The following is a 14,082-nucleotide window of genomic DNA, read 5'->3' on the forward strand; positions in this document are numbered from 1 at the left end:
TAAATGGGAATGTGTTAACAGATTTTTAAAGAGAATAATAATAAGACCAAATATTTAACTAGATAGTGCTAGTAGGGAAGTGCGCTTAATTATGGAAATGCGTATGTGTGTGCCATGTGCTCAGTCGTGTCTGACTCTCTGCAACCCCATGGACTATACCCCACCAGGTTTCTCTGTCCATGGAATTTTCCAGGCAAGAATACTGGAGTGGGTTGCCATTTTCTCCTCCAGGCAACCTTCCTGAACCAGGGATTGAACCTGGGTCTCCCATATCTCCTGCACTACAGGAGGATTCTTTATGCACTGGCAGTCCTCAGGGTAACGCTGATGGGAATGGGGTAAGGAAATGAGAAGCAGAAAAATTCTATAAACAGAAAATGGCCAAGGCAAATGGGCAAAATCACTTTTCTGGGATGCTGAAGGATGTTCTACAGAGAATATAGACTTTTTTGGTTCTTTAAACATGGATTCCCTTGTGGCTAAGCTGGTAAAGAATTTGCCTGCAATGCGGGAGACCTGGGTTCGATCCCTGGGTTGGGAAGATACCCTGGAGAAAGGAAAGTATTAAGTCCATGGGGTCGCAAAGAGTCAGACATGACTGAGCCACTTTCACCTTCAAACATGGATTAGACTTTGATTCACTGTAGGGAATCAGGTATGGAAATGCCATGGATCTTATGCCCAGTAACATTCACTTACCAGGAATTACTTCTGAGTCTTAGAGAAACCTTCAAGTCACTCCTTGTCCCCTTAGCCCATCTATTCCTCTCTCTGCTGGGGTTCTGATACCCAAGATCTGCTGTGTGAAGAGGGACACAGCTTCCTGCTAGATGTCTGACCCCACCTGCCACCCCTGACCCCAACCTATACAATATCAGATACAGGGAAACAGATTGAGCAAGTCATAAACACCAACAGTCTTTCAAGTTACTAATCACATGTGACTTGTGTATATTTGTAACTACAATCCTCCCAGCCAATCTCAGATTAAAATTCCATAATATATAAACTCTTCCCCCCAGCTCCCAAACATATGCTAAATTTTATGCAAGGAACCAGTACTTGCTTCAGAATCCCTTATCTACAAGAAAGCAACATGAATAGAAGACAGTCATAAAAGGTTGTGATAGGCAGGATAATGGTACCTCAAAGATATCCAAATCCTACTCCCCAGATCCTATGACTGTGTTACACTGCAAAGGGGAATGAAGATTACTGATGGAGTTAAGGCTGCTGATCATCTGACATTAACACAGGGATATCATCATGAATTATTTGGTTGAGTCTAATATAATCAGAGAGTCTTTAAAAGTGGAAGATCAGGGCAGAAAAAGAAATTCAGGAAACGACGTGAGGGCAGAAGCAAGGTCAGAGTGCTGCCCTGTAAGGACTTAACCTTGTGCCCTTGCTGCATCTAACGATGGGAGAAGGTGCCATGAGCCAAGGGCAGCCTCTAGAAGCTGGAAAAGCAAAGGGAACATATTCTTCCCAGAATGGAACACAGCCTCTCCAACATTTGATTTTAGTGCAGTGAGACCATGTAGGTTTCTGACCTCCATCCAGAAGAGGAAGATAATAAATTTGTGTTGTCTTAAGCCACTCATGTGTACGGTGACTTGTAGCAGTAGAAAACTATAAAGTAGTAAAATGTAAAAGATGTGAACACCCCTAGGGAAAGAAATTTTGATAGACTGACCAGAAAAACAATTCTACATCTTTGGAAGGAAGCAGTGGTCTAGGAGAGAATTTGTTCTTCCCAGTCTAGTCTCCACCTAGAAAGACATAAGAGGAAGATAGCACCAACCAAAGAAGAACCACTTTGGCAAACCTCAAAATGTCCTTTCCTGCTCAGACCCTCAGTTTTCTCCTCTGCCTCTAATAAACCTGTGTATTTCAACCTGGACTTCTACATCATGCTTAGGTTACCATAGGTGGTGGTTATGGTGGAGTCACTAAGCTGTGTCTGACACTTGCAACCCTATGGACTGTAGCCCACTACACTCCTCTGTCCATGGGATTTCCCAGGCAAAAACACTGGAGTGGGTTGTCAAGCCCTCCTTCAGGGGATCTTTCTGACCCAGGGATCAAACCTGCGTCTCCTGCATTGCAGGCAGATTCTTCACCACTGTGCCCCCAGGGAAGCCCAATACACCAAGGAAGTTTAACCAGATCAACACTGATTAACTGCCTATTTTCTTGGGCATTGGAATATACCATTTCTGGTGCTTGTTTGGTATTGCCTTTATTTCTACAAGACATGCAATGATCTGGTCAGTTCATTGGGAGAAAATTCAAACTGGGTATCTTACCTTGTCTAATCTTAGTGACAAAACTCCATCAATTAACTCTTGTTTTGGGTAAGAATAATCACAAGGGGTAGTTTATTCTCAATACTTTTGTAGAAAGATAGCTGTATTATGTGTTTCTTGCTTTTATTATCCTCTGTAACCATTTAAATAAACAATGCATGTAATTTTCAAACTGCCAATGTCAAAATTACATTAACTGAATATTTCTATGAAGAATGTAACTTATTCCATTCTGATTTAAGAGGACATCTCTACATAGAAAGCCCATATAGTACTAATATTAAATATGAATTAAAGACTTTTAGACTGTATTTTTCTAGATAGAGAGTTTTTGTTAACATTCATTTTCCCCTTTTGACTGTGTAATGGGATTTTTTTGAAAACATGAAAAAAAAATAATTCTAACTTGCATTTATGCACATGTTTCTTACTAAATACATCATCTTTTCCCTCTTTTAAATATAAAGTATTTATAAAAATCCCATCATGTTACTGGCTACTCTACACTTTACATTTCTTGATGATTCTACATAAATGGGAACAAGTCAAACAAGTACCCATAGCCTAATAAAAATCCCCACACCACTCACAAAGGCAGAACAACTAGTTTTAAAAATAGAAAAGCACTGTTAAATGAAAGAAAAAAAAAAACATGTAATGTGCTGTAACTATTGGCTGTTTCCCCTAGAATGATAATTCCATAATGATCATAATATCTAGAACCAGATAATAAATTCCTCATTATGCGTTTTTGCCAAAGCTGGTAATTGAGCAGTAGAAAGTCTGATTTTGGTAAACACATCTTTCAAAGCCATCAGCAAAATATCTGCTCTGATTAAATGGAGGGAGGAAAAAAAAATCACACATTTATTTATTCCCCATAAATCTGGGCATCTCAAGGAGGTCAAGAAAAAATTATATTAAATGTACCGATAAGTGTCTCACTCATTTCAGAGGCATAATTATTGGCACTGTGGGCACCCTTGGTGGGAGAAATCCAGTGGGGCTCTAATTGTACTCTAAGTGGACAAAGCATTCTCTACAAGTGTTCGCTGACTTTGCTCACATGAACATCAAGCTGTAATTGTGACTAAAAACTTCAACTGAACACTGAAGACTTACTCCTTCATATTCATAGAAAGATTGGATCAGAATGAATACAGGAAAAATGCTCCAGGTAATAAAGCAAGTGTATCTAATTAGCATTAGCACAGTGATGGAATAAAGCAGTTCACTGTATTAAGTTCCTCCACTCACAGCTTTATTTCTGGCACTAAAATGAATCAGGGTTGCAATACACTCACATTAAGCCTGCAGTAGCTCTGTACGTGTTCAATGTGCTTAAAATAGACGAAGGTGCCTTAATTCGGAAAGCCTCCAACAGGGATTAGTGAGCGACGCTCTTTATAGCAAAGGACAATTCCTTTAGGGAACGGAATAAGAATGTCTTGGATGGTCTCCCATTACTAGGATCAACTACCTATTTGCTTAATCAAAAAGAAGATTGTGCTTGTTTCAGAGTCACTAACAATAAAAAGGATGCCAAGTTTGGATCTTCCTTTCCCTTAAAAATGCTCTCAGGAGTCCTGAGTTTATTTTAATCCAAACAGATTTCTGACATCACTATAAACTGGGAAGAAACCTAAAATATGGTCTTTCAGCATGTATGTCCACACACACACTCATACACACACACTCACACACACACACACTCATACATACACACACACATATATATACAAACACACACTCATACATACACACACTCATACACACACACACTCATACACACACACACACTCATACATATACACACACACACACTCATACACACACACACATTCATACACACACACATTCATACACACAAACACTCATACACACACACACATACACACACACACTCACACACACACACACTCATACATACACACATGCATGCATATATACACACACCCTCAAACACACACACACACACACACTCATACATACACACACACTCATACACACACACTCATACACACACACACCCTCAAACATACACACACACCCTCAAACATACACATACACACTCATATATATACACACACCACTCACACTCAAACAAGCTTCTGCCCACCAAAACAATAGCTCAAATCAAAGCCCAGCAAGTACAAATTCAATTTTTGGCCTCTTATGTTTAAAATCTGTCACATCATGTAAGCAAATGTGCCCAAAACAAGCACCAATATTCCTAAAACAAGCATGATCCTATTTAAAGATGCCGTGTGAATTTCAATGTTTTTCCTTTCAAACAAAAAATAATAAGTTTAATGACACAAATAGAAAATAAGTCTTCCTCAGCTTTTTTAAGATCAGATCCATTTAAGTGCAGAGTGAAACTATTTTACAAGGCCCTTTAAAATCCAAGAGGCAGATGTTCAGGTAAAAGCGAAGCCAGGAGATTGTTTATTTTAATAAAGCTATTATATGCGCCACTCCAAATTAGGAGTGGCATTGAGGCTAGGGCATGTCTAAACCATCGCCACCTGTTTGCCCTGAAAAATCAATTAAAGTCACACTTTCACAGCACGGCCTTTCTAACCAATAAAACTTAGACAGCTTCATCGTGAGACTTGAGTCGCTCAGAGGGAATGTACTTGAAACCTGAACCCTTAGTCTTACATTCCTGCCCTGCTTGCGTTCATATAAACCAACCACAGTAAAGCTAGCCTTCAGGGCCAGTGGGAGAAATCAGATGGAGAAAGGGATGTAAACAGAAGAGGAGAAGAGATAGACTCTGACTCCCATTGGTTTCATACTGAGCATCACACCTCCTTTTGGTGAATTCCAGTAATTTCTTCAAAGGCTCTTCCCCCTCCACTCTTTTTTTTTCTCCTTCAAAACAGAATCCTGGGCTACATTTTCTGTGCAAGAGAAGAGATCCAACTTTGCAAGTTGAAAGCAAGGGCAGGAAAGCCATCCCAAGTGTTTTAGTAATTAAATGAATATGCATAATGAACCATATGCCCAAAGGGCCTGTTCTTCATGTGGGCCAGATTTTTGTTTGAATTTTTAATTTTTATATACAGATGAAACATTCAGTGCAATCTACCAACAGTGCAAGGGAACATACAGGAAGAAGAAGTGCGAGGGACAGTCCACGAAGGAGCAGGCACGGGAGACCAGGGAGAAATTCTCTCCTGAAGATATTGATTCGATTGCTGTTTTCCCCCCTCAAGCAATAGTTCTCGTCATCTGCTTGGAGGCTTCAGGAGACGCATGTAACGCATACACTGACAGCTTTACACAATATGAGTAAAATACAGTGCCGTCAGCTGAAAAGTGTGAAAGTCCTGTGGGACAAACAAGGATTTCTTTAAAAAAAAAAAAAAAAATCCATCTACAGCCATCATTCAGACTACCATCGCGATTTACAGGGAATTCTCCCAAGTCTCTTCTGGAAGCAACATAAATATTATATTGCAGGCTCTAGGCCACATATATTAGCAATCTGAACTGATCTAAGAGGAATTCTTATCTCTCAATGATGCAACTGTACATGGTGGGCAGAAAATGCTCAGGGTGAAATGCAAGCTTGCCCTCCCCACTCCTCCAGCAAGGCTGACTATGAATTTAAAGAGTGCAATATGGTGCCTGCAACATACAGAGCCCTAGGATTTTCTGCACTCCCATCATGGAAGAATTGATAAAAGCTTCCTTTAAGCTTTTCAGTGTTATTTAGAAAATGCTGAGTTAAAATAAAAGCAATGTAAGAGATACAGAGTCTGATTAAAATTATCATCTCAGCTTTCGGACACCACACAAGAATAAGGAAGCGTTCTTTAATGCAGAAAGGTGAGGTTTTAAAAAATAGGTTTGCACAACATATGAAATTTCCAATGATGTTCTGGACAAAGTTATCAGGTCTATGTGTGGGTCAGTCTTGTACGTGCCTAATTCAAGATAAGTATTTCAGAACCGAGTGTGTGTATGTGTTTGTGTGTTGGTGGGGGAAGCGGCAGAGAAGAAATGCTAAAGTCCACTATTCTTTATATCTGCCTTTACCGGAAATAACTTCAATGCAAAATGCCACACTGGCCCTTATGGCATTGAGAAAAGATTATGAAAACAAATCTGATCAAAAGTCAAAGTGAAGCCCTGGACTTCTTTCAGCCCCCCTTTTCTGAACACGGACATGCTGTCGTTTTCACAATGTAAACACCAGCGATGGAATGCAAAGCATTTAAAGAGCAAGTCATAATGGAGCTGTAAATAACATCTCTCATTGCTTTCACTCTTAATTCAGAGTTTATGCCTTTGACACTGGCGAGGCTACTTGATCTAGTGGTCTCAGTGGAAAGACAGATAAACTTCAACTGCAGGCAGAAGACAAAAACTGACAAGGAGCATCACCTTTCCTGACTGTTTAAATCCTTTAAGGAAGTGTTGGAGCAATTAGAGAGGGAGTGTAATCTTTGCAGAGTGCATTAACACTCTCCGACCTCCCAGACAATAGATCAGACCTCAGACACATAATGCTTCCCTAAGGCTTTTTAGCCAGTATATTTGATCTCTTAGTCACTGCGTGCGTGTGACTATAGGTATCATCCACGTAGAAGGCATTATTCATTAGCACCACTGCCCACTGCCTCCGACACGGGAAGGTAATCAAGCAAAAAGCAGGAAAATCACCATAATCCATAGCAGTATTTCCTGCATCTTTAAGATGTGGAGGGGGGGGTGTGTGGTTTAAGGGTGAGTCTAGACTTTAGGAAAATCATCTTTCACCATTCTCTTATTATTTTTTCTTAAGCTACAGAGTTCATTCTGTAAAAGTGAATTTGTTTTATATGGATGCGTGTGTGTGTGGCAGGGGATGACCTTCAAAGCACTGGATGCTCTTTGTCTATAATATGAACTTCAGAATAGATTCATTGAGAAAAACATGTGTGATAAACAACATTGTAATATGCAAAAGAAAGCAAAGGGAGGAAGTCAAATAAACTCCTTTCACTGCAAGCTTTTAAATCTTCATCTATCCTGCAGGTTACACGGCAAGACACACTGTTAAGGCAGTAACCTATTTCCTGATGAACACATCCTGTTGCAACTGCTAATCTCACAGTAGAAGCTTGGCTTTTACCATTTATTATAAACATTTTCAAGAACTGCTTACCACGATATATTTTTTAATGGATTAGATTTGTGGTCAGTTGCTAACAGAGCAAAGAACTGAATATTCTTTACGTGAAAGCAGAAAAATAGGTTTTCTGAGAGTCTGACTTGCTATCCTGATGAGTAATTGGAATAGCAATTGAAATAGAATATAAGAAGGCTAGAAGGTTTCTTTTCTCTTCTCTTCCCCCCCCTTTTAAGAAATTCTATATTTAAAAGTATAGCATACAAGACCTTATAAGTTCTGAACTTCACCACAAGACTTAGCGAAGTTCAGGAGAGAGACAAAGACTGAATTTCACACAATTTGCTCGAGACTATCATAGCTGTCTGTTGATGACACTCAACATCTACAGCCTAAAGCATTTAAACCAAAATAATTACATTTTCTGGAATTAAGGCAGTTCCCCTTGAAAATGTGCACTGCAAAGGTTTTTTAAATGAGGCTACATGAAAAGAGGAGAGCTGAAAATTAGCTTTATGTTTAAGCAAATCACTTTAGAGTTTGCATCTTCAAACCCAAACTTAAGGAAAAATGGCAAATGAAAATATATATTCGCAAAAAGCAATTTAAGAACTTTTGAACATTAACTAGCAGGGAAGAAATATCTACTGAAAGTTTTAACTTTGCTTCAACAATGCCTGATATCTAAAATGAAATAATTAAAATAACTAAAAACTGTTATCATATTCACTATACAATTTCTTGGAGAAGGAACTGGCAACCCACTCCAGTATTCTTGCCTGGAGAATCCCAGGGACGGAGGAGCTTGGTGGGCTGCCGTCTATGGGGTTATGCGGAGTTGGACACAACTGAAGCGACTTAACAGAGGCAGCATACAATTTCTAGTGTTCTCACAACAAATTGTTTACGTTGTGTTTTTATTGCTGGGTAAAATAAATAGCTTTCAAAGAATCTGTGAGTCCTCTCAGATTAAAACTACCCTTCAACAACTGGCTAAGGAAGAAAATGCCCTATGGAAGCAACTGATTTTATCTTTTGACACACAAGAGGGTTCCCAAGCGGCTCAGTGGTAAAGTATCTGCCTGCCAATGCAGGAGACACAGGCTCACTCCCTGAGTTGGGAAGATCCTCTGGAGGAGGAAATTACACACAAGAAAACATACACATGCATGCACACACACACACACACATCACTAAACTTATGCAACTTAGCACTCAATAGCAAAAGACTTTATAAACCTAACCAATGGTACAGGCATCAAATTTTAGCTACAGGCTAAGAAAAGTAAAACAAAAAATTTTAAAAAGAGGCTTAAAATGGTTATTTGCCATATAAAATCTGTACCAGTTCAGCAGTAACCTAGATCTTATCTCTTGTGCATACAGATGAACAAGCCACAGAGTATCCGAGAAAATTTTTATAAAAACAGAGATTACATAACATGCATATTCGAATTTTTTCTAATGTAATGATTTCTGCCTGTAGATGACTCTATCAAATTAAAAATAAATTACCAAAATTAAAATCCCCAAGAAACTGCATAGAAATTTACTTTGGGACTTTTATCATTTATGAGTTTCTATCGCCACCTGCAGGACTGTCTTTAAGTAAACTCCAACAATGGAAAGGCCATCTGGTATTCTTTCTTTTTTCTTTTCCTTTCTTCTCTTCCTCCTCTTCCAATTCCCTCCTCTTCCCTTCCTTGGGTGTGGTCGTGCATGTGTGTATGCATATGCACTAAATTTCCAGGCAATCAATTATTTTTCCCTTGAAACATGTCCATTACTAAAAGTTTAAAGATCACCAATGAAATGCAAAATAAAATTTACAGGAAGCAGCAAAGCTGACTGAGGCCTAGGTAGCTAATTTTTTAACAGCTAAACACACATCACATTTTCCTATTCTGCAAAGTAGAAACTGGAGGAGAAACCAGTCTGTGGAAATGTCCTCAATGTGAGGGCTTCAACACTTTCCAAGGAAAGGCTCTTTTATTATGGAATAGTTGAAAATAAAGTTTACAGGTGCCTGGCTTATACCAGGGCAGAAGAAATGTTGCTGTTTGCAAATTCATACTCAGTATTCTGCTGCTCTTTAAAACAAGAGACAAATGCGAGACAATATTTCACTAAAATTGTTCAGTTCAGTCACTCAGTTGTGTACTCTTTGTGACCCCATGGACTGCTGCACACCAGGCTTCCCTGTCCATCACCAACTAACTCCTGGAGTTTGCTCAAACCCATGTCCATTGAGTCAGTGATGCCATCCGACTCGTCCTCTGTCGTCCCTTTCTCCTCCTGCCTTCAATCTGAAAGTGTTGCTGTAGCCTAATAAAGTGAGAACAAGTTGAAGAGCAGAAGTCACAACTTAAACACCCAGAACATACAAACACTGATGATCATCCTCCTCAGTTTCACCCCCAGCAGCAGCACTGTCCCCATCAAGTCCTGCTGAGGAACACGCATCTGCCGTAAGGAAAGGGGCAGTCAAGGACTTCCCTGGTGGTCCAGTGGATAAGAGTCCACCCACCAATGCAGGGGTCACAAGTTCGATCCCTGATCCGGGAAGATCCCACATGCCACGGGGCACCTAAGCCTGTGCACCACAACTACCGAAGCCCGAGCTCTAGAGCCCACATGCGACAACCACTGAGCCCGCGTGCCCAGCACCTGTGCTCACAGCAGAAGCCCCCACGAGAAGCCCGAGCCCCACAACGAGAGCAACTCCCATCTGCTGCAACTCGAGATAGCTCATGGGCAGCAAAGAAGACCCAGTGCAACTGAAAATAAAAACAAGTCAATAAATAAACAATTTTTTACAAAGACAAGAAAAGGGTCAGCTAAGCCCACACCAAGTAACATTATAGATATTTGTTCCTCCACGGCATATTACCCCTTTGGGTAGCGACTCTCCAGACACATATTTTCCAAAGGTAAGACTTGCAGAAAAGTGTGTTTTTAAAGAACTTTTAATAGCACAATCTGTGGACACTGTGTAGATACAGCTCATACTCATGAAATGAAACCATCACTGCAAAATTTATGACCACCCAAGCCACACATTGTGAAAATGGCATCAGTGCTGACGATCCTCCATTCTAAAGCCCAGGAGGAAAAAATCACTCTCCCAATCCTTCGGTTTCTTCCCCTGTGAAAGAACATAGAGCTCCATGCTTTTCCAGACTTAAAATTGTAGCCATGGGGGTCTCACTTTAGTACTAACCGAGCTAAGGAGTGTATTCCTTTCTTTTTACTTTTCCTTGACAAAATCAAGTATCTCTGGCAGTGAGTTAAAACCAAAATTTTAAAAAGCGAGGACAGAAATAGGCAAGTCTATTTTTAGGGGCCAAAAAGCATGGATCTGGGTTATAAGAAAATCCCAAGGAGACTAAAATAGTCAGTAAACATTGAACAGGAATGGGGTTTAGATGATGACATAATAAACAGACTTTTTTATTTAGCTGTCTTCCTACATTTTAAAATAAAAGTGGGAGAGACAGTATCAGTCCAATTAAAACATCACCCCCCCAAAATTAGCTCTATTATTTCAAAGGCCAATGACATGACTCCAAGCTCAGCAGAGAAGGAGCAAAACACACCTTCCTGAATTACAAATCAAATGGCAAAAGTACAATACAATATAGTAAACCCTAACCAGACCACAAAGAAGGCTTCTCTCCATAAACATCAGATCAGGCAGCTCGAATGATTACCATGCTCTCTTGTAACTGTCATCTGTGGTGGGTCTAATTACAGGCTGCCCGGCGAGCATGCCCGCATCACACAGCTATAAAAGGGCCAGCGGCTCGCGGAGCCCAGCCAGACAACGGAGAGCACGCGCCACCTAATGGGGAGCCTCGAAGATCAGCCAGAGACACTAATAAAGATGACAGCTTCCAAACAAATGACAAAGCTCGGACCACCAAAAAGGCAATATCGAATTAGCTGGAAATGCAAGTGCTGAGCGTGGTTCTTCAACAGGTCAAACTAAAGCAGGAAACCGGTCCTGTGTTCAGACACACGAGCACTCTACTCCTCTCTGCCCAAGCCCTCTCTTTTATTTCTAAATCTCCTTTTCTGTTTTTGCATCACACAAAATGTTTGCACATCCAGGTGTCATATATAGAAACAGATTGGGGGGGGACTCACTTGGCTCTGTAAGAATCAAAAATAAAATCCCTGCAGATTCAGGGGCTGTGGATCTGGGTTAGAGATTTGCCAGTTCCCCTCCTCCTCCCCCAGTTTTCCTACCCATGTCTTGTGGCCATTTAGCTGCAAATTTGCACCAGCCCCCACCCCACATGGACAGCCTTGAGAAAAAGTTGAGAAAACGTACATCCAAAAACATTACAATGAAGCTATTTTTGGCTGTTTCTGAATCTTACCCTCTGGTGGGGTCACGGGTTGCTAAGGTCAGAACAGTAACTGGACTACAAACAGTATCGGATAACAGATGGTGTGCATGAGTTCCAGTACTCGTCTAAGAAGCATTCATTTGATGCCTGCAGTATACTCAATCCCGAGATAAGCAGTAAGGATGGGTACACAGATAAAAGACTGGGCCTCTGTCATTCAGTCCACAGCTCACAATGTCCTAACACAATCCTTCAATAATACGGCTAAGTTACACTGAATTTCTTAAGCATATGACATTACCCTGAAATATTAAAATAACCCCCCCTTTTTGATATAAAGAACATAATTTGTTAGGTCAAACATGAAATGTACTATCATGGCCTGAAAGATAGAACCCCATTATTTGGCATTTGGCATTTCCATGCACATTAATCAGCCCTAGAGACAGTTGACTCTTAAACATTAATTACATAACACAGAAGACAGTGCTTTATATTTCAACACCATCCTCAAACAGGTTCTTCACAACCTTTGCAATGAAATAGCAACTGTGTGTCTGTGTGCACACTTGTACCCACTTCAGTGAAGTTTTTCTCTGAGTTAGGGCAGCAACACCCAGCCTCTCAATAGCTATATCAGCTAATAATTCCTATCCACATTTGTTCAGTTCAGTTCAGTTCAGTCACTCACTCGTGTCCGACTCTTTGCCACCCCATGAATTGCAGCACGCCAGGCCTCCCTGTCCATCACCAACACCCGGAGTTCACTCAAACTCACGACTATCGAGTCGGTAATGCCATCCAGCCATCTCATCCTCTGTCGTCCCCTTCTCCTCCTGCCCTCAATCCCTCCCAGCATCAGAGTCTTTCCCAATGAGTCAACTCTTCACATGAGGTGGCCAAAGTATTAGAGTTTCAGCTTCAGCATCAGTCCTTCCAAAGAAATCCCAGGACTAATCTCCTTCAGAATGGACTGGTTGGATCTTCTTGCAGTCCAAGGGATTCTCAAGAGTCTTCTCCACCACCACAGTTCAAAAGCATCAATTCTTCGGCGCTCAGCTTTCTTCACAGACAAACTTTCACATCCATACATGACCACTGGAAAAACCATAGCCTTGACTAGACAGACCTTTGTTGGCAAAGTAATGTCTCTGCTTTTGAATATGCTATCTAGGTTGGTCATAACTTTCCTTCCAAGGAGTAAGCATCTTTTAATTTCATGGCTGCAATCACCATCTGCAGTGATTTTGGAGCCTAAAAAAAAGTCTGACACTGTTCCCACTGTTTCCCCATCTATTTCCCATGAAGTGATGGGACCAGATGTCATGATCTTCGTTTTCTGAATGTTGAGCTTTAAGCCAACTTTTTCACTCTCCTCTTTCACTTTCATCAAGAAGCCACATCTGTAGCTCACTTCATATGTTTAAAAATATTTGTGATTATTACTTAATTTTCTCTCTAAAGGGCAAGTTTAACTTTTCTTATGGTGTGCTTTAATAATTAAAAGGTTACCACTTTGGCTTCAAGTATAAGAGGAGCACACTGGAGGTAAGATAAGGGAAAGAAAGAAAGGGAGCAGCAAAAGAGGGGTGAAGGGATGCTGGGGAGAGGCTGGGGTGCAGGTGGATGGGGTGAGAAGGGAGGGAGGCACAGAAGGAGGGAGGGAGAGAAGAGAAGAGGAATCCACCAGGCTCCTCTGCCCACAGGATTCTCCAGGCAAGAATACTGGAGTGGGTTGCCATGCCCTCCTCCAGGGGATCTCTCTGACCCAGGGATGGAACCTGCATCTCCTGCATTGGCAGATGGATTCTTTACCACTGAGCCACCAGGGAAGCCCAGGATAGATGGACAGGGGACTTACTATGATCATTTCATCTCTGCATCTCAATATCTAACACTGGACAGACAATAGTTGTGGAAAGGGAAGGAGTGAAGCAAGGAAGGAGGGAGACGGGCAAGCTTGAAGGAGGCCATGAAACGCGGCCCAGGTCGAGGACTGACATGGTCACTGAAGTCTTTTCTTTCTCTAAGATTTAAGTTCTGAGAGTCAGGATCAAGTTCAAATTAACAGTAGGGTATCTCTAGACAGCAGAGTGAACTAGACTGAATTCTCTGGACTCTGCAAAGGACAATGGTCTCTAACCAGAAAATTCAGAGAAGGTGAAAAAGTGTGTGCTTACAAATACCTCCCAAGAGAAAGCACAGGAAAGCCACTGGGTAGGAACAAGAGAGTCCCCACCAGGGGCTGCGCCTACCAGAACCATTCAATGATTACCCACAGGGCCGTGTGAAGTTTGAC

The 14,082-nt window shown here is 41.0% G+C and overlaps 1 protein-coding gene across 5 annotated transcripts in view; it reads right to left on the bottom strand.

Annotated features, from left to right (window-relative positions):
* The window catches only part of MCTP2 (multiple C2 and transmembrane domain containing 2), a 263,087-nt gene that overhangs the window by 63,030 nt on the left and 185,975 nt on the right, over positions 1–14,082 (bottom strand). Inside the window, exon 18 of one of the 5 annotated variants that reach the window (XM_055555686.1) lies at positions 5,361–5,644. The exons of the other annotated variants lie outside the window; for them this stretch is intronic. Within the exon in view, the coding sequence (XP_055411661.1) occupies positions 5,594–5,644 (51 nt within the window). The 3' untranslated portion in view covers positions 5,361–5,593. Of the gene's footprint in view, positions 1–5,360; positions 5,645–14,082 lie in introns of those variants that run through there. 5 annotated transcript variants of the gene reach the window in all.

Source organism: Bubalus kerabau, chromosome 19 (genome assembly GCF_029407905.1).
Source record: "Bubalus kerabau isolate K-KA32 ecotype Philippines breed swamp buffalo chromosome 19, PCC_UOA_SB_1v2, whole genome shotgun sequence".
Classification (NCBI taxonomy): domain Eukaryota; kingdom Metazoa; phylum Chordata; class Mammalia; order Artiodactyla; family Bovidae; genus Bubalus; species Bubalus kerabau.